This window comes from Myotis brandtii, unplaced genomic scaffold (assembly GCF_000412655.1).
Source record: "Myotis brandtii unplaced genomic scaffold, ASM41265v1 scaffold48, whole genome shotgun sequence".
Classification (NCBI taxonomy): domain Eukaryota; kingdom Metazoa; phylum Chordata; class Mammalia; order Chiroptera; family Vespertilionidae; genus Myotis; species Myotis brandtii.
In genome coordinates this window covers 5,369,956-5,389,996 of record NW_005368341.1, presented here as the reverse complement: position 1 = coordinate 5,389,996, position 20,041 = coordinate 5,369,956, and the positions used below count along the sequence as shown (strand labels likewise).

Below are 20,041 nucleotides of genomic sequence, written 5' to 3'. Positions count from 1 at the left end.
CTGCCTGACTCTTGGTGACCCTGAGTTTTTCTGTTAAACATTTTAGGGTGCCCCAGGTCCTGATGGAAACAATGGTGCTCAGGGGCCTCCTGGACCACAGGTGAGTATTTCTCCCACTTGTGTTCTTTTCTGCCCTAAAATAAATATAGTCCTGCAAAATGGCCATCTCCTTTTTTCAGTCCAAGAGTGATGTCACTAGATAGTAATGGTGCCATCTACCATTATTTATGCTGTCTTTCCTATCACTCTCAGGGTGTCCAAGGTGGAAAAGGTGAACAGGGTCCCGCTGGTCCTCCAGGCTTCCAGGTAAGTCATGTGAAACATACAGAATAGTGCCTTTGGTCAGACTATCCATCTGCAAATCACCATACCACTCTCTACCACCATAGAGCACAGGCTGTCAGAACTGAAGCAAAGAAGGTGCATTTTTTCAAGGCAAACTTTTGTGTAATGCTTCACTAACACACAACAGTTAGTGATCATGTTGATATTAGAGAGTTTCCCCCCAAAACCCAATTATTAGCAAACTGCCTGAGTATAGCCATAAGATTGAGATTGGTGTTTCTTTCATCTAGGGACTGCCTGGTCCTGCAGGTACAGCTGGTGAAGCTGGCAAACCAGGAGAAAGGGTGAGTAAAACAAGTTTATAGTAAATTCACCTAAACTTGGGACTTTCCCTGTTTAATACTCTACTGCAGTGTAATTATAACACGCAAAAGGAAACTTCATATTTAATATGTGAATGATAGTGTTCTATATATGTTGGTACTGATGGAGAGAATGAGCCAAGTTACCCAATTTTGTTTAAATTACTTTGTGTTGAGGATTGAATGAAACATCACACCATGGAAGTAAAATAAATCAATGAGCATTCCACTTAGCCTTATTTTTTGCATTGCTCTTGGTAATGTTAAAACATAAATCATGTCCTTCTTCGTAGTGAAAAAAGTTAATGCACTGATTTTTCATCAAACTAGACCATGAAAAATTGGTTTTAATGTTTTTCTTGGCATTCATACATGATACTGTGGTCCACAATCAGAGCACGAGTTCTGAGTCATTTTCTCTGTAATTGTGATGAATGTTTCTCAATTCAGTTACATTATGTGGCCTGGTCTCCTCTGTCAACAGTCAGGCATATTGAGGAGACAGCTGGTCAGTAATAAAGGAGATATACTTGGGTATACATTTTAACTAGGTAATGTGTATAATATAATCATTTCTATTAAAAAAGCAGTCTGTTAATGTAACTAAAAATAAGTAATGTCCAATAGTGTTCATCATTATTTATCATATTATCAAAGGACATAGTCTGTGGTCACTTTTCAAAAAACAATACACTAAATAATAGGAAACTTAAATTTCCTGATACCAGGTTCTAGGATAGATAAAGCTTGGATCAAATGGATTCTCACTCTTTGTATCTTTCCATACACCATTAAAAATTCTCTTGTTTCTAATATCCCATGTAGGCAAGGCCTATCTGACTTTATTTAACTCTTTTAAAACATTTCTAAACATCAATTCGTAAGTAGATTTTGAGAACCTACATAAATATCATGCTTCATTTATTTCGTGTTTTGCCTAGGGTCTCCCTGGTGAATTTGGTCTCCCTGGTCCTGCTGGTCCAAGAGTAAGTATTACTTAACTAACTTTCATAAACTTCTGTGCATGTATTTTTAAAACAAGGACTGTTTCTCTTAAAAACTCTTTGTTTTTTAAATAGATTTTTATTGATTTCAGAGAGGAAGGGAGATGGAGAGAGCGATAGAAACATCAATGATGAGAGAGAATCATTGATTGGCTGCCTCCTGCACACCCCCTATAGGGGATCAAGCCTGCAACCAAGGCATGTGCCCTGACTGAGAATCAAACCATGACCTCCTGGTTCATAGGTCGACCCTCAACCACTGAGCCATGCTGGCCAGGCTCTCCTAAAAACTCTTGATGACCTTGCGACAAGTTCCTGATATTCTTCTATAGTCAAACATAATCTGTAGAGAACATTTGAATTTTTAATTGATAGTAGACTTTTTTACTTATTTGCTCATATTTCTTATTCAAAAACCATATGGTTATAAGAAACATAAATGACTAATATTTTTATTATATTCATGATTTATATAGACAAGCATGATATATTTATGGCAGTGGCTCAACCTTCGTCAAGAAAAATTAATATCTTACTAAGTTTTAAGGTTAATTTTTGCAAGGTATGCTGATGTTTAAAGTCTAAAGCCAAAATCATGAGTCTACTCTTACAAAAAATAAATGAATATATATATATTTAGTTTGTCTGTAGTCATTAGAATAGCTGGAGTGATTAGCTTACCCCTAAAGTGTCCTACTCTGTGGCTAGTTAACATATATCTAGGATGCCCAAGCAAATTTAGTATCATAGAACTGCAGTATCATAGGACCAAGTTAGAACAAGGGACTTGAAACAGTAGCAATGTGGACTTACTTGTTAAATATTCTGGGCCACAGAATGTTATGGCATAATGATATTTACATGCAAATTGGGAGATATTTTAATAGATAGATACAAAAATACATATAACATATACATATATATGTCTCCTCTGGTAAATATTGTCACTGTTGCATAATTATTGCATGCAATTATAAAATGGGAACATAGATACGTTAATATCTAATCTTATTATCACCTGGCATTGCTGTCCACCTAAAATGACACAACATTTCCCTTTGAATATTATACATAACTGGCATCTCTTTTTACCTATGGATCTATCACCAAAAAAAGGAAATAAACAGAAAAAAGGAAATTAATTCTAAATCTGAATATTATAATCTAGGAGAAACAATTTTGGAGTTGTAGCCATAGAATATTAGAGCTGAATGAGATTTTAGAGATCATCTCATCCCATCCCTTCATTTACTGGTAGAGAAATTAAGAAGAAATAATTATAATTTTCTAATCAGTAGCAGAACCAGGATTCTGAAAGCTTAACAAACATGAACTCTGATGTGTAAAACAGTATCTCTGTAATCATGAACCCTGCAACACTTCTTCCAATCCCTTTTTTTACAGGGGGAACGTGGTCCCCCGGGTGAAAGTGGTGCTGTTGGTCCTTCTGGTCCTATTGGAAGCCGAGGTCCTTCTGGACCCCCAGGGCCTGATGGGAACAAGGTAAAATTTCATGTTATATATTGCTGATTTGGCCCACTATCCTCTAGAATACGTAGATCCTTTACAATAGTGAATTCATTGTTTTTCAGATTATTTACTTATTTCCAGTTCTATGATGATGGCCATCGAAGTAAATAATAATCCAATTCCAGTGAACCTGATTTATTTCCAAAAAAGGGAAATCCCAGTCTTCTACACACATAAAAAATTTAGTATGGGTTTTCACTATTGTCTCATCAGACTATTTATAAGGTCTCTTTCTGTTCCTGTCTGGACTGAGAATCTGTTTTAATCTCCAGATACATTTAGATACTATATTTAGAGAACAAGCTTTTACCTTCTCAGTATCCTCTTTCATAGAGTAAAATTTCACAAAGTAGTCTAAATTTTAATAAGCCTGAAAATCTTGTTTCAAAATGGAATCTGGGGCTTCGATTTTAAAATAAGTGAAATTATACATTTCTGAAAAACAGGTCACTTTAATCAGAATAAAGAGAAGACAGCTGATACTACTTTTGATTCTTTAAGGGAAAACGTAAAGATTAGCTGCAGAAAGCTATTCTAGTATGTAGAAGAATATTGGGGGGAGTGATAAAAACAAGGTAAGAGAAAACGTGGAAATCAGAAAGTAAATAAGGTTCACCTCAGAAGCTAGTAGACAGGCTTTAAGTATGTGGGACTGTGGAGCTTGATATAGAAATGGAAGCTATAATCCCTGCTCTTAAGGAGATTAAAATGTAAACATTTCCTCGATCGGTAAGGTCTCTTTCTGTTCCTGTCTGAGCTAAGAGTCTTATTCTCGAGAAATGTTGGTTGACAAGTATTTTTCACTCTCTGCCTCCTATTATCCAATCCTATCCTTTTCTTTCCCTGCCTGCCTCCCTTAGGAGGATTGGGCGCAGGTTATAGAAAAATCACAGCACCAATTCCCACTCCCCGCTTCTCTTCAGGCACTGTCATAATAGCATCTCCCTCCATTCCATTCTCCCTCCTCTCATAGCCCTCCTTTGTGTCTCTAAGTAGGCAATGATGCTATCTATTAAATGTTTCAATTGGAATCCTTCAAGAGTTTGAGTTTTCTTTTCTTTTTTTTCTTTTGCCACTGAAATAATTGATTTCACATATGTTTGATTCAAGGGTGAACCTGGATCCGTTGGTGCTCCGGGCAGTGCTGGTGCCTCTGGTCCTGGTGGACTCCCCGGAGAGAGGGGTGCTGCTGGCATCCCTGGAGGCAAGGGAGACAAGGTACCCTTTTAGTGTTGGACTTGAATACATATTGTTGATGAACTCTAGCGAGAAGGCTGCACGAGGTTGCCCAGTTTTTTACAATTCTTGGCAGGTGGTCTAGTAGCATTTTGATATCTACGCATGTATGTTTCCCCCTGCCACCTAGCACCTACGCATTTCTAAACTCACTAATCTGGCAAAATTCCTTGCTACCATGGAATTTCACACAAACAGATGGTGTTGAGTAATACATGAGGCTCATTTTAATGCCACTAACAATAATGCCTCATCCTGCCCTAATTAATGGCAAAAAGCTATATTGAACAGCTGTCAACCGTGCTGCTGCATTAGTTATGCCATAGGAGGGATTGGGCACTGAAGCCCGCTGTGACGTTACCTTATAATTCTGTCCACATGAATTATGCTTGATTATGCTTCAGGAGGGTCATGGAAATTAGAAAAGAATATTTAACGATCATCTGAAAAGGTCCTTGATTATTTTCCTATTTTTTTTAAATTCCTCCTTTCACACATGTAGAATGGTAGGGAATCAAGGCATTACTAAGATTTTTCAATGACTGAGATATTATAGTATGTTCTGTAAGAACACTTCAGGTTAATTTTGATTAAAAACTTTGGTCGGAAAACAAAACGTGGTTCCTGCTTTATATTTCAGGGCGAACCTGGCCTCAGAGGTGAAATGGGTACCACAGGCAGAGATGGTGCTCGTGTGAGTAAAATTTTGGTTGTTGTTTGTGCTTAGATTATGTTTTTGTACCTCCACTCAATTTGAGTTGAGAAGCTTTCCAAAACAGAACTGACAAATAAGGATTTGAGTTTAGTCAAAGAGCCTCCTATCCCTTCCTGGGTCTACGATGAATGATACCATTTTACATGTTCCAAAAGCAAAAGTCAAGAGGACTTACCACTTTGAAAATCACAGCCTGAATTTTCTACCTTCCTCATTGTTAACTGAACAAAAGTAAAAAGTACAAACCAAAAACTCTGGGGTTACTGGAACTTTAAAGGATTGCTGAAGTCATTAGAGGGCTTTAGAAAAAAAACACTAACTCCTACATTTTAAGAAGCCAGAACCTCCTAACCAGAGCCTGTTAATGCCATGGAGATGCCAAAGATAATCTCATAATAACCATACCACAGCTCTTAAAAGCCATAAGCTACCTTGGTTTCTTCTTCTCATCTCTCTCTTGGAGCTGATATCTCACTGTGGCACATTCATAGTAGTCCTTTCTCTGAGTCACAAAGTCCTAACAGTTCCAAACAAGGCCACACATTTGCTGCTCTCAAGGGAATTGGATAAGAGCAGAGAGTTCAGATCTCCCCAATTCCTAACCTGCCCTTGCCTTACACATTTCCATAACCTTTACCACGGAAGCACTCTCCTCCTGAGAGTGGCTTCTAACAGTATTGATAATTAGAACTGAAACGCATCAAAGGTTTTTTTGATGTCCACCTAGAGTGTGCAATGAAAGTGGCCTGTCCCTGGATAAGCACAGCAGGGGGGGACAGCAGGGGTCACTGTTGATGGTAAGGGAGGTTATTGTAAGATCTGTTTCCTTTTTGGTCCTAGGGTGCTCCTGGTGCCATGGGTGCCCCTGGTCCTTCTGGAGCGTCTGGTGACCGGGTAAGCATGCATTTTCTCTGAGTTGCAACTCTCCGAGCCAATAGCAGTAGCTAAAATTTCCTGCCTGCCTTAGCTCCCAAAAGTCACAGTAATTCATTTTTATGGCTTGGTTTTAAACCCACTTATTTAAAAACTTATGTTTTATGATGGGGCAGCAGGAAACACTGTGTGTTTAAAGTTCTCTTCCCCTTCCTACATATATGCCAGCTATGTGATCTACACTTTACTCCTTGTCATTTGTTTTAAAGTCCTACTCTGTTGCTCATTAAAAACATCCTAATGCACTGAGCCTTCTCAAAGCCTACAATTGTAAAAAAAAAAAAGAAAGAAAGAAAAGAAAAGAAATCAATAAAATACATAGTGTGCTCATTTCCCATTGAACACTTAAAATAGGCCTTATTTATTGTACTGCACAGATTGCAGCAAATAGATTAGCCCTGTGTTCATCTAAAAAATAGAATGTCCTCTTCCTGGTATTGTAGGCACTGATTTATAGAGTTTTTGCAAGTGTATGACCAATACCACTTCAGCCCACAAATTGAATACAAACATTAAGCAGAGTCAGAACCACTTCATTTTACTCTGTAGATGTGCATTAGTTATCTCTCCCAATGCATCAGCAAACTCGGACAGGGGACAACTGTCTAGCATGGTTACCTCTCCTTCCAACTCTGTGAGCATTTGTGTTTGGCACATTAACAAGCTCATCTTTGGCCCCATCATAGGGTGAAGCTGGTGCTGCTGGTCCTGCTGGTCCCGCTGGTCCTCGTGGTAGCCCTGTAAGTAGAAACCTGGGTCATTGCGGACACTCATAACTTTTAGACATTGATGAACCTAAGATGCTAAGACATAAAAATGCCTTCTCTCACCTAGGGTGAACGTGGTGAAGTTGGTCCCGCTGGTCCCAATGGATTTGCTGGTCCTGCCGTGAGTATCATGTAATAAAGGTTAATCTGAAAACATCCCAAGTTGGTAAGTGAGTGAGTTTGGACTACCTGAACCATAAAACTGTTCCTTTCCAACAGGGCGCTGCTGGTCAACCTGGTGCTAAAGGAGAGAGAGGAACCAAAGGGCCCAAGGGTGAAAATGGTGTTGTTGGTCCCACAGGCCCTGTAGGAGCTGCTGGACCATCTGTAAGTTGAATTCACTGGTGCTCAACAGCTACCTATGAAATATTAGAATTGCACATACATCAATTAAATTCCTACTATACACAGCAGAAAATATGCCAGATAGAAGATTATTTTTAAAATAAGAATTAACATTTGCATCCTGTTTTATATTTGTAAAAGTCTCATTTATATTACCTTATTTTTTGATAATCCCATACATGGTAATATTGAAGTAAGAACACTTATTTTATTTTATATGACACAGATAATTATTTTTAATTTCTATATTTGCTTCTAAGAGACATGAGAATGATTCCTTTGAATAAAAGAATAACAATTGTAAGAATTGTTTTGTGATTTGATCCCATCTTCTTTTGTTTCCATTTAGGGTCCCAATGGCCCCCCAGGTCCTGCTGGAACTCGTGGTGATGGTGGTCCCCCTGTGAGTATTTAAAATGGACTCATGACTTTTCTTTCTTTAAAATCTAAGAGGGACATATTTACAAAATAGAATACTATGCAGCTGCAAAAAAGAAGGAACTCTTACACTTTGAGACTGCATGAAGGGGCAGGAAAAGTATTATGCTAAGCGAAATAAGCCAGTCAGAGAAAGACAAGTATCACATGATCTCCCTTATATGTGGAATCTAATGAACAAGCTAAACTGATCAACAAAAGAGATCCAAAGACATGGAAGCATGGAACAGATTGACAAATCTTAGACGGAAAGGGAAGAGAGTAACCAAAGAACTTATATGCATAACCCATGGACACAGACAATAGTGTGGTAGATGTGGGTGGTGGTGGCAGGTGCAGGGTAAAGGGAGTCAGTGGGGGGGAGAAGGGGGGCATCTGTAATACTTTCAACAATAATTTTTTTAAAAAAATTGAATAAGTACAACTTGAAAGTTTGGATATTTTGGGTAAATTTGTACTAATATAAGGAGACACTTGAGATTCAAGTTAACTCTGATCAAAGAAATTCTCATATTGAAGTGAAGGTCAGCTTCATAGGATATTAACATAATCCCAGGTATGACTCAGTGTCATGTATGTTACTACCACCTCACTTGAGGTAATAACCCAAATTAAAATTCCTGGTGGTTTAATTGTGGAATGGGTAAAACATTTCTTTGATAGCCTTTATCTTCTTGTTGATGCTTCACTTCTTCTGCCTGACCAAGTCCTTTCCTTTGACATCCAGTGTTATCACACCAACTCCCTAGAGACCCTGAGCTCCCTAAGGCTCCTTCCTTCTTTCATTGGACAACAACTAAAACTTGGTCTTTTGTCGTATCTTCCTCTGTAAACAAAATTCCTTATTCAGTGTCCATTCCCTTAGCACCCAGCCAGGCAGTTAAGATAGTTATTAAGGTATACAGGACAAGGTGTAATAATGGCATAGTGTCTTTATCTTTTTGTTCTTACAACCTCCAGTAATATATTAACATTTAGAAAAGGACCATCAGAGCTTTAATGCAAAATATGGGTGTTACAAGTGGAGGAATGCTGGTGAGGAAGATGGTAGAGATGGAGGGTCTTGGGGTCCTGATTTAATAATACTCTATATGAGGCTGCCACTACCTACTCCTTGGTCCATCCCTTTGTCACATAGTATTGAGGATTTGTCAGAATTTTCCATTTTACCTGAATCTTTGAAGTTGGTGCTGACTGTAGAATTTTAATATGGAATTTTAATGTGCTTGGTTCTAGGGCATGACTGGTTTCCCTGGTGCTGCTGGACGTACTGGTCCTCCTGGACCCAGTGTAAGTAAATCACTACAAAATATGTCTTCATACACTCTAGCCAAAAGACCTGGCTTCTGGTGGGAAACTGTGTAAAAATATGTTACTAATATTTAGCTATCACTTTCCTAGTCTAAAATCAGTTTTTCTGAACCGTTAAGGCAAATTCGTCACAAATTATATCTTATAATATCAATTTAAGAGGATGTTATTCATGTGAACACAAGTTCCCTTTTAGGGGCATAGTCTTTTTGTTAAAAATAAAAAACAGAACAGTTTTAGTCACATATCAGATATTTCTATATCTAATTACCCTTTATAGCCAACATTCTGTCCCGTTGTTAAGGTATAATTGTTCCTGAATTTAAAGGTGGTTTGGCCTCTAATTTAATTCTGAATCAGACTCTTCTGTCAGGACTCAAGAGAATTTAATTAATTACCAGGGATTAAGTCTTCCGGTTAAGGTTTCAGGGGGGAAAAATAGCAAAGATGTTGATTTCTTGGAATCCTTCTACAGGTTCATAACACAAAAATCTTCATTCCCTGTAGGCATTTAATTAAAGCTAGTTGAGAGCATATGTGATTCCTCACTTATGAACAAAATGCCAGTATTGGCTTTCTTCAAAAAATAAATGACTAGAGTTCTCCAAAACTCACTCATTTACAACCAACTTGATAACTTTGCTTAGTTCCAATATGCCAGGTTACTAGTACTACAGCATTGCTTCCCCTCACAGACATTTGCCTTAGCTTCTACCTCCGTTCACTTTATTACAGCCTCCAGAGAAGGAAGATGGGAGTTGCTTCTTTCTATAAGAAAGAATGTTTAAAAATCTAAACATTTCTCCCAAATGGCCAGGATACTATTTTGTTGTTTCCCCTGCATCTTAATATCAAAAATCCCAGCTGCTCTCTTCCAGGTCCGTGATGATTAACAGAAAGTAAATGACCTTGTACATTTGCCCACAGGGTATCACTGGCCCTCCTGGTCCCCCTGGTGCTTCTGGAAAAGAAGGAATCCGTGGGCCTCGTGGTGACCAAGGTCCAGTTGGCCGAACGGGAGAAACAGGTGCAACTGGGCCTCCTGGCTTTGTTGGTGAAAAGGGTCCTTCTGGAGAGCCTGGTGCTGCTGTAAGTGATTTTAAACTCCTCTTTCCTAATACCTTACATTGAATCAAAATAAAACCCTTACAAAAATCTTCAAATGGTGTATATTTGTTGATGAGCATTGCAGGCTCTTGAGTAGAGCTCAGTTAAGCCAGGAAATCTGTCTAACAGATATTGAGGGTCATCGCTTCAGTGGATGCTCAGAAGGCACTAGATGGGAATAATGATAAAAGAGAAAACTTGAGGTTTTACCAAAACAGCCCTTTATGTTCTTGAGGGCACCTTAAGATACTGGGATTAGAACAGAATCCCAGCGCAGTGGTCATCCTACCATCTATTAGTTGATCTCAGTAAGCTACCAGTTCCTTCAACGTGCATTGTCCAATATTATTCCTACTCTGAAATGTGCTTTTGTTAGACCTGGTTCAGTTAGAGGCCAAGGTCAAAATTTGCTTGCTGGCATAGATTCTATAAAAACTCTACTCCATAACCCAAAGGGCTAAATTCATTGATTTCAACCACATATTTTTAATGTTGTTCCACTGGTTTCAAGAAGGGACCAGGAACAAAAATATGCATGCCAAGATGGAAACTCATTGCCCTCATTAAAGAAAAGACATCTAAGGATATGTCCTGCTAGCCGGACTGTTTCTAAACTGAGGATAGCTCATTCTCATAACCCTCAAGCCAACCTGTTATCAGCTATGGTCTTTACAGTAACACTCAGTCTTCTTCATCTTGTTCAGGGACCTCCTGGCACCCCAGGTCCTCAGGGTCTTCTTGGTGCTCCTGGTATTCTGGGTCTCCCAGGCTCTAGAGGTGAACGTGGTCTACCAGGTGTTTCCGGATCTGTGGTGAGTGTTTGACACCATTCTTATTCTCATTAACATAATAAAAGATTTTAAAAGCTGCCACTTCAAATGTGACAGATTGATCACTGAATAACTCCACTTAAGATATTTTATTCATGGCATTTCCTTTATTCAGATCACATGTCACTTCTCCAAGAAGCTTTAATACCACCTTACTTAGACACATGCAATAAAGACACAGCTTAACATTATGCAGAATGATTTTTGTTCTTTTTACATGCTTAAGAATGACATAAGCTCTAATTGCATTTACTCCTCTTCAATATGAAATGCTAGCATCATTTATCCTGTGGGAAGAATGAAACTCTGAAAGTTCTGAATCATCCCATTAAACCTTAGACGTGACAGCAACTAGGAACCATCTCATCTCCATAAACTCTCTCAACTTTATGAATTCATTTCATTTGGGCTAGCAGATGAAACTAGGCTCACCGTATACAGAGGACATTCCAAAACTACATAGAGCAGGGCATCTTAAGTGTGTAGGAGAACGGTGAGGGTGACAGTTCTTACCATTTTATAGCCTATTCATTTTCATTCTTTCTTCAAGCTGAAAATTCCTGGCTAGGGTAGTTCTGGGAAGGTAGGATTGGCACTCTGTTTAATGAGAGAAATGCTATTTTGTCTTCTCTGCCTTTTTAGGGTGAGCCTGGTCCTCTTGGCATTGCCGGTCCACCTGGGGCCCGTGGTCCCCCTGGTGCTGTGGGTAGTCCTGGAGTTAATGGTGCTCCTGGTGAAGCCGGCCGTGATGTGAGTCCAACACTTGGTTTGTAAAATAAAACCTGGCAATATTTCATTATGTGCAGCTTTATATCCTGCCCTGAGGTCCACTTGTTCCAAGTTTCTAAACATGGTGTCAGTAATATCTACATATACTGACCACTCCTAGTATTGAAAATAAAATAAAAAATCACTTGGGATGCAGGGTAGGTCTTTAAATAGTATACAATACTTCAAAGCTGGCCAAAATATTAAGAAAACACTTCTAAAAAAAATCTAGGTTGGCACGGTGTTGTTCCTATTTTTAACTGTCTGAAAGGGTTTTCACTATTGAGTTCTGGGAGTGATGAAGGCAGAATAGCTGAACTAAAGGGGCTGGTGGGCTACAGAGCTCATTAAGTGCCTTTGTTGGTGTGGTGTCTTCACAGGGCAACCCTGGGAGTGATGGTCCCCCAGGCCGTGATGGTCAACCTGGACACAAGGTTGGTATACCTCTTCATCTTCCTCTCATTTAAAAGTGACTAAACTACAGGCAAGATGCTAAGCTTCATTTTGCCTTTGGTAGGGAGACCGTGGTTACCCTGGCAACGCTGGTCCTGTTGGCACTGTGGGTGCACCTGGTCCTCATGGCCCTGTGGGTCCCACTGGAAAACATGGAAACCGTGGTGAACCTGTAAGTTGTAAATACCAGTTCCTTAATGCTGTCATCCTCATAGGCTTTACTTCTGACTGCCCCACACTTGGGAACCTGAGAGGGGCCGGGGAGGACAATCTTGGGCATGCTGATAACTTGTGTTTTTCTTTTCCAATTCACAGGGTCCTGCTGGTTCTGTTGGTCCCACCGGTGCCGTTGGTCCAAGAGGTCCTAGTGTATGTACATAGTGAAGATTTCTTTACAAATGAACATTTAAGAGAAATCTAGACTGTCCATTAAAAAAAATATATATATAGACTAGACTTTTTTTTTAAATTTAGTCCCTGTTGAGAATTGTTACAAATAGCTTTTAAATCACAATTTCAAATCTCTTCTGCTTGTTTGTACTAAATAATCATGAAGATATAGCCAACATTACAGACAGCTCAACTAAAGCAGATTGAGATGGGAGTAGCATACACATGGCTTTTAGACCTTTGCATGTCTTAAGTTTCCTTTGTAAAGAGATTCAACAGTATTTGTTGAGAAGTGAGTGTCATTTTTCTAAAAAGGTAAATGTCCTATATGCCCTACTCTTTCTCTGCAGGGCGCACAAGGTATTCGAGGTGATAAGGGAGAGCCTGGTGAGAAGGGGCCCAGAGGTCTTCCTGGCTTAAAGGGACACAATGGATTGCAAGGTCTTCCTGGTCTTGCTGTAAGTAAAATGAGGACATCCAGCATCTATGCAGATCTTAAAGGCCTTCAACCCAAAATAATCTTCCTTAGATTTTCACTGGTATTATTCTAAAATGTCCTGCCTCATATTCATTTACCATTCTCCGGCTAACTTCATCTCTTGGAGATAATACTGTTTCATCCCACCGTGAAAAGGTGAGGGTTAAGGGAGATAAAAATACACATATATTAAAATCTCCTGGCAACAATGTCCTTCAACCTCACTTAAAGTAAATGTAATTAGAGGAATGACTAATATTGCACTGCTGAAATAGCTTGCAGAAAAAAAAATTGAATATAATAGACATAATGGGAGAAAAGAGCCCCGTTTTACATTTTCAATTTTCTCAATCCAGAGTTCATTGGAACTAAAGTTTTCCATTCAGTTTTTAAAATCTATTTATTGACATGTGTTCTGAAAATGTGATTTTCCTGTTCTCTCTTAAAAGGGTCATCATGGTGATCAAGGTGCTCCTGGCACTGTGGGTCCTGCTGGCCCCAGGGTAGGTAACTCTAAGAGACATCTATCTCTGAAATAGAGCCTATACAGCGGTTCTCAACCTGTGGGTCGTGACCCCTTTGGCGGTCGAATGACCCTTTCACAGGGGTCGCCTAAGACCATCCTGCATATCAGATATTTACATTACAATTCATAACAGTAGTAACATTACAGTTATGAAGTAGCAACAAAAATAATTTTATGGTTGGGTCACAACATGAGGAACTGTATTTAAAGGGCCAGAAGGTTAAGAACCACTGCATAGAAGGTAGTGAGCCCCAGGCCTTTGCTCTCTTAGGGGGGTTTCACTGGCTCACAAAGTCCTTCTTCCCTAGGGCCCTGCTGGTCCTTCTGGCCCTCCTGGCAAAGATGGTCGCAATGGACATCCGGGTGTGGTCGGACCTGCTGGCATTCGTGGCACTCAGGGTAGCCAAGGTCCCGCTGTAAGTATTATTTGGGGAAAGAATAAAGAGCATCACTGGCCTAAAGACTAAACCAAGATAATTATGTCAACATATTAAAGTAGTCTCCCAGTTCCATGTTTTCTAAAATATCTAAAAGTGGTCTGTATATAATGAGTTGCTTAAATCCATCCCTGCATGTATGCCTGGGAGCAAGTTGTTTATTTACATAAATCTGATTCTTTTTTTTACTTATTAAAACATGCTTTTGTGTGATGCCCATCTGAAAACCTGCTGTCATTGATGTCTCTCAGTGAGCCTCCTCTTTCTCACTTTCACCTTTGCAGGGTCCTCCTGGTCCCCCTGGCCCTCCCGGGCCTCCTGGCATAAGTGGTGGCGGTTATGACTTTGGTTTTGATGGAGACTTCTACAGGGCTGACCAGCCTCGTTCACCACCTTCTCTCAGACCCAAGGATTATGAAGTTGATGCCACTCTGAAATCTCTCAACAACCAGATTGAGACCCTTCTTACTCCCGAAGGCTCTAGGAAGAACCCAGCTCGCACATGCCGTGACTTGAGACTCAGCCACCCAGAATGGAGCAGTGGTAGGTCAAGATGTCCAAGCCAGAATGACCCTTCTCACAAGTTGGGCTTTTCAAAATCAGTTCCCACTGATACTTAGAATGAAAAGTAAAACCTCAGCGAGAGGTTTTATGGTCCGGGTCTTGTTTTTTTTCTTAAAGGTTACTACTGGATTGACCCTAACCAAGGATGCACTATGGATGCTATCAAAGTATACTGCGATTTCTCCACTGGTGAAACCTGCATCCGGGCTCAACCTGAGAACATCCCAGTCAAGAACGGGTACAGAAGTTCCAAGACCAAGAAGCACGTCTGGTTAGGAGAAACTATCAATGGTGGAACCCAGGTGAGGAATCCCACAAACATTCCTTCCCTTGCTAAACAATATTTTGTTAGGATTGTTTGTTTTTTAATCCTTTACTGGAATGGACTTATTAAAAGAACCTGTTCTTTTTGGGATTCCAGTTCTATATTGAGTTACACATTAAAGACATATTAATTGAACCTATCCATACAATTCAAAGTTATTACTCACACTTAACTTAACTGATAATCACTGGAGAAACTGACTAATGTCATTTAATATGAAGGTGTACTGACCATGCATATGTATTTTCAGCATATGTGCTTATTTAAATTTTTAATTAACCTTTTCACCGAATTTATTGAATGCCTACTGGTGGGAATCACAGAAAAAGAAAGAGATCCAAATTCCGATCTCTGCTCTTTTATTGTAAATAAGAAACATACACAAAAAGGCTTGTCTGAAAGAGGTACCATTCTGAGATGACCTAGCCTCAGCCTGGTTGTTCCCAAGGCCCTTCTAGGTAACTAATACTTCAAAGACAAGTGGATTCTGTTTCCTTTAATGGCCAGTGGGAGAAAAGAGGGGACATATGTAATACTTTCAACAATAAATATTTTTTTTAAGTAAGAAAGTAAAATTTCCTTATTCTTAAGGTTCAAATCTGACTTCATTGTTTTTCCCTATACCAGACTATTTTTTTCCAAATTGACTATTAGTATCTGAGTCCTTCTCCACTTAATTGGAATGTCCATCTTATTCTCTGTAGTTTGAATACAATGTTGAAGGAGTGACTACCAAGGAAATGGCTACCCAACTTGCCTTCATGCGCCTGCTGGCCAACCATGCCTCTCAAAACATCACCTACCACTGCAAGAACAGCATTGCATACATGGATGATGAGACTGGCAACCTGAAGAAGTCTGTCATTCTGCAAGGCTCCAATGATGTTGAACTTGTTTCCGAGGGCAACAGCAGGTTCACTTACACTGTTCTTGTAGACGGCTGCTCTGTAAGTAAAAGTGAAATATGGGAATAGTGAATAGGACTTACCTGAGGGACGGGGGGTGGGGGGGAGTCCTAATTTAGAAACATACACAAAGTAAACAGATAAATGAGTGGCCTAACTTATTTAATCATTTTACATGAATTTAGTTATTTAAATTCAGATGTTAAATCCAGAGCATTCTTATCAGATCTTTCTTGCCTTCTGAAATTCTCTGAAATACTGAAATATATACTATGTCCATATATTAGTTGTTGTTTTTTTGTATTAGTTTCTTCTCTTTTCTTAAATGATAATTTATGCCCATAACTTAAAATTACTTGAGATATAAAGGACCCAAGCTATAATTTATAGTTACATGTATGTTCTTTTACTTGCTAACATGGCCTACATTTAAATTTTTTCATGCTTTCTCTATAATCCTATATAATAAAAGGCTAATATGCAAATCGACCGAATGGCAGAACAACCCATTGCTATGACGCACACTGACCACCAGGGGCAGACACTCCATGCAGGAGCTGCCCCCTGGTGGTCAGTGCGCTCCCACAGGGGGAGCACTGCTCAGCCAGAAGCTGTGGCAAGCATAGCCGAGATGGCGGGAGCCACTCCCACCTCCGTGGCAGCGCTAAAGATGTCCAACTGCCTGCTTAGTCAGTCGGACATCCCCCGCGGGCTCCCGGACTGTGAAAGGGTGCAGGCCGGGCTGAGGGACCCTCCCCCAGTGCACAAATATTGTGCACAGGGCCTCTAGTATACTATAAATGGAAGAAAAATTTAAATATACTGATAGCAATACTCTCCAACTCCCCTCTCCCCCGCAGACACACACACATCCTGAAAATGATGATGTAGACATAAATCACTAGGAATATGTATTGCAATGTTGTTGTTGTTTTAATTAGACTGGTAGGAAGCCTCTCCCTCTAAAGACACCCCCCGGTGCTTCTGTTTCAAAGATGAATGTGTTGATCTGGGACACATGTCTTCAGAATGACACAAGTGAAAATGCAGTTCTTATATCTAAGATTCAGATGATATTAGATTCCAAAATATTGCTGCTTTATGTATATTTTTTCTTCTCTCTCTTTTTTTTTTTAACAGAAAAAGACAAACGAATGGGGAAAGACAATCATTGAATACAAAACAAATAAGCCATCTCGCCTGCCTTTCCTTGATATTGCAATTTTGGACATCGGTGGTGCTGACCAAGAAATCAGTTTGGACATTGGCCCAGTCTGTTTCAAATAGTTGAACTCAACCTAAATTAAAAGAAAGGAAATCTAAAATAACAACTTTCTCTCTTTGCCATTTCTTTTTCTTCTTTTTTCACTAAAAGCTGAATCCTTCCATTTCCTCTGCACATCTATTTGCTTAAATTGCGGGCAAAAGAGAAGGAGGATTGATCAGAGCATTGTGCAATACGATTTCATTAATTCCCTCTCCCTCTCCCCTCCCCAAAAGATTTGGATTTTTTTTCAACACTCTTACACCTGTTGTGGACAATGTCAACCTTTGTAAGAAAACCAAAATAAAAATTGAAAAATAAAAACCATGAACATGTGCACCACTTGTGGCTTTTGAATATCTTCCACAGAGGGAAGTTTAAAACCCAAACTTCCGATGGTTTAAACTACCTCAAAACACTTTGCTGTGAGTGTGATCCATACCATTAGGTGCTGGCCCAGACAGAGATGAGCTGAGGTACTTGTTTTGTTTTGTTCAAAATACAAAGGTGCTAATTAATAGTATTTCAGATACTTGAAAAGTGTTGATGGTGCTAGAAGAATTTCAGAAGATACTCCTCTGTATTGAGTTGTATTGTGTTTTTTCCATTTGATTTTGCATCAGTAATTTACATCTTATCTCTGAATAAAAGTATGCAGATCATTTGCCCAACATTGTCCTCTTCTTTAAATTCAGCATTTGTTCTTTGCCAGTCTCATTTTCATCCTCTCCCATGGTTCCAAAGAAGCCTTGCTTCTCAAGACAAGCAGAAAAATTAAATTGTACCTATTTTGTATATGTGAGATGTTTAAATAAATTGTGAAAAATGAAATAAAGCATGTTTGGTTTTCCAAAAGAAAATATTGAGTAAAATTCTTTGCTTCAATGCTCTTTGCAATATAAATATGGATTATGACATCTCTACCGGCCATTAGACCGAGTGTTTCTTATTGGATAGAAACTATGCAGAAGGGCAGTTTGGTTTGGTAGAAAGAGCAGAGAACAAGGGCCCAGGATATCTGAGCCCCAATTCTGGCTGATTGACCTCGAGCACTTCACCTTTTTGAGTTTCAGTTTCTATATCTATAATATGGGGAAGATTCCTTCTCTGAACTATTATACATTTGTCCTACTCAAAATACCTAATACCTAAGCAACATGGCATTGTTGACCTAAATTTATTCTAAGCAGAGGACCGCAGACCCTTTTGGGTTATTATCCATTAAGCATTTTGAAACAGTGGCTGAAAGTTGGTCTATGCACAATTAATACTATCAACTAAAACAGTTTCAAATATTCATAAAAAAATGCCATACACTTAAATCTGATGCAACTGAATACAATGCCTGTTAAGAGGCAATATGTGTGCTGTCAATCAGCATAGACAATTGTGGATAATAGTACCATGAACACCTACCTGCCAAATCAAATTCATTTTCCTTCCCTGCACCTTTCAATGACATCTTAAATACATTTAAACATAGTAATGTGTCAAGTAAAATGTTAAAATTCATTTACAGCTTATTTCCTGTTGCAGAACATAATTGTGATTATAATATTTGCCTCCTGTTATAAGTCATCTCAAGATTCAATTAGTTTTTTAAGCAACTGAACATGATGGAAATCTAACATTAACTCTAAAAAGTTAGCAAGGTCTACTAACCAAATTGTAACTTCAAATTATGGTCTTTCTGCTACCTGAATCAAATACCCGGATGTTTAGTAAAAAGCAGGTTCTCAGTCCTCATCCACCAAATGAAGACTTATAAGGAATCAGTATTCTGAAAGCATCTGGCAAAATTCTGATGTGCACTAATTGGGAAACCTTTGGTTAAGGTGATTTCCAAAATCCTTTATAGCTATAATATTTTATGTCTAGCAAGAATGAATCAATATACCTGGACAGACAATATAAAGAAAGCTAAACCTCTGGGGTCACAATACTAGTAACTCCCCACAAATTAGTAATTGCAAATAGTCAAGGCAAACTTGCATGATAACCAGTTAGAAATCTCTGGATTAAGCGTATGCTATGCCCCCAGGCTTACAATACAAGATGCAATCATACAGATAGTATAAAGAGTGGAGAAAGATAAGAAGGAAGAAAGCCAACATTTATTGGTACCAACTATGAGCCAAATACTATATTAAATGATAAGAATAATGATATTTGTTGAACTGAATCCAAATAGGTAGATTTCTTAAGCCAACAGTCACCTAATAATTATTTAATCACTGGTTGAGACTACAAGAAAATAGTTAAATAAACAATGGTATTTCTGATAGGTAACAAAGAGGAAACAAGTGATGGTATATCCAATAAATATACCAATTATGAATAAACAATGATATATCTAAAAGATAATAAGAAAATAGTGAAATACATTTTGGTATCCCAATAACATTTATGAGGATGATTAAGCAAAAGAAAAATGTTTATAACGGAGTGTTACAATCTTTAAAATATAATATTCAAGTACACTTTCAGAAATACATTAAAATAAATCTAAAATGCCGAAGAGTAGGTGCATTCAACTAGTAATGATAAGAATAATTTTTATCCCTAAATTTTCCAAATATGCTATAATACAGTTATATTATTTTGATCATTTACAACAAACTTACTCTTTAAATATTATGAAAAGAAATAAGCAGTCAACAAGTGAAAAAAATCCTGGTTGGGGAGTGGCAGCTCCAGGTGATGGCTCATCAACCTCCCACCCACCTATTTTCTAAAAGGGAATGAAAACCCCAGCTTAGGAGTCATCATTTACCATGTCCCAGCCACTCTGGGGACCCTGGGGAGGGGGGCACAAAGCCATACCTCCTCAGGGGCAGCAGCATCCTCAGGGATCTTGCAGTTCAGTTGCAGAGGGAGAATAAAATAATGTGTGAACACAATTTTAAACAAAGTGTCCTCTGAGGATAGCAGTGGGCACTGTTAATTAATGAGAGGGAATCTCAGGAAATTAACCTGAGCATCATGCAGTAACAGTGATATTTGGATTGAGCTGGCCAGTTCTTGCCAGATATCTCATTTCACCTTCAAGCCCTCTGTCTGCCTAAACG

The 20,041-nt window shown here is 38.8% G+C and overlaps 1 protein-coding gene and 1 long non-coding RNA gene across 2 annotated transcripts in view; one reads left to right on the top strand and one right to left on the bottom strand.

Moving 5' to 3' along the window:
* Window positions 1–17,833, top strand: part of COL1A2 (collagen, type I, alpha 2) — a 36,741-nt gene extending 18,908 nt beyond the window's left edge. Inside the window, exons 27-52 of the mRNA XM_005876076.2 lie at window positions 47–100; window positions 253–306; window positions 576–629; window positions 1,589–1,633; window positions 3,056–3,154; window positions 4,292–4,399; window positions 5,058–5,111; window positions 5,973–6,026; window positions 6,752–6,805; window positions 6,900–6,953; window positions 7,052–7,159; window positions 7,527–7,580; window positions 8,852–8,905; window positions 9,854–10,015; window positions 10,738–10,845; window positions 11,506–11,613; window positions 12,012–12,065; window positions 12,149–12,256; window positions 12,400–12,453; window positions 12,825–12,932; window positions 13,402–13,455; window positions 13,787–13,894; window positions 14,200–14,458; window positions 14,597–14,781; window positions 15,509–15,751; window positions 16,850–17,833. Coding sequence (XP_005876138.1) covers window positions 47–100; window positions 253–306; window positions 576–629; window positions 1,589–1,633; window positions 3,056–3,154; window positions 4,292–4,399; window positions 5,058–5,111; window positions 5,973–6,026; window positions 6,752–6,805; window positions 6,900–6,953; window positions 7,052–7,159; window positions 7,527–7,580; window positions 8,852–8,905; window positions 9,854–10,015; window positions 10,738–10,845; window positions 11,506–11,613; window positions 12,012–12,065; window positions 12,149–12,256; window positions 12,400–12,453; window positions 12,825–12,932; window positions 13,402–13,455; window positions 13,787–13,894; window positions 14,200–14,458; window positions 14,597–14,781; window positions 15,509–15,751; window positions 16,850–16,996 — 2,544 coding nt within the window. The 3' untranslated portion in view covers window positions 16,997–17,833. The remainder of the gene's footprint in view (window positions 1–46; window positions 101–252; window positions 307–575; window positions 630–1,588; window positions 1,634–3,055; window positions 3,155–4,291; window positions 4,400–5,057; window positions 5,112–5,972; window positions 6,027–6,751; window positions 6,806–6,899; window positions 6,954–7,051; window positions 7,160–7,526; window positions 7,581–8,851; window positions 8,906–9,853; window positions 10,016–10,737; window positions 10,846–11,505; window positions 11,614–12,011; window positions 12,066–12,148; window positions 12,257–12,399; window positions 12,454–12,824; window positions 12,933–13,401; window positions 13,456–13,786; window positions 13,895–14,199; window positions 14,459–14,596; window positions 14,782–15,508; window positions 15,752–16,849) is intronic.
* Window positions 4,304–6,972, bottom strand: LOC106727789. Its single transcript, XR_001364044.1, has 3 exons — window positions 6,896–6,972; window positions 6,684–6,803; window positions 4,304–4,379 (listed from the first exon to the last, which is right to left on the bottom strand). It is a non-coding gene; the product is annotated as an uncharacterized LOC106727789 (long non-coding RNA).
* Window positions 17,834–20,041: the final 2,208 nt, after the last annotated feature.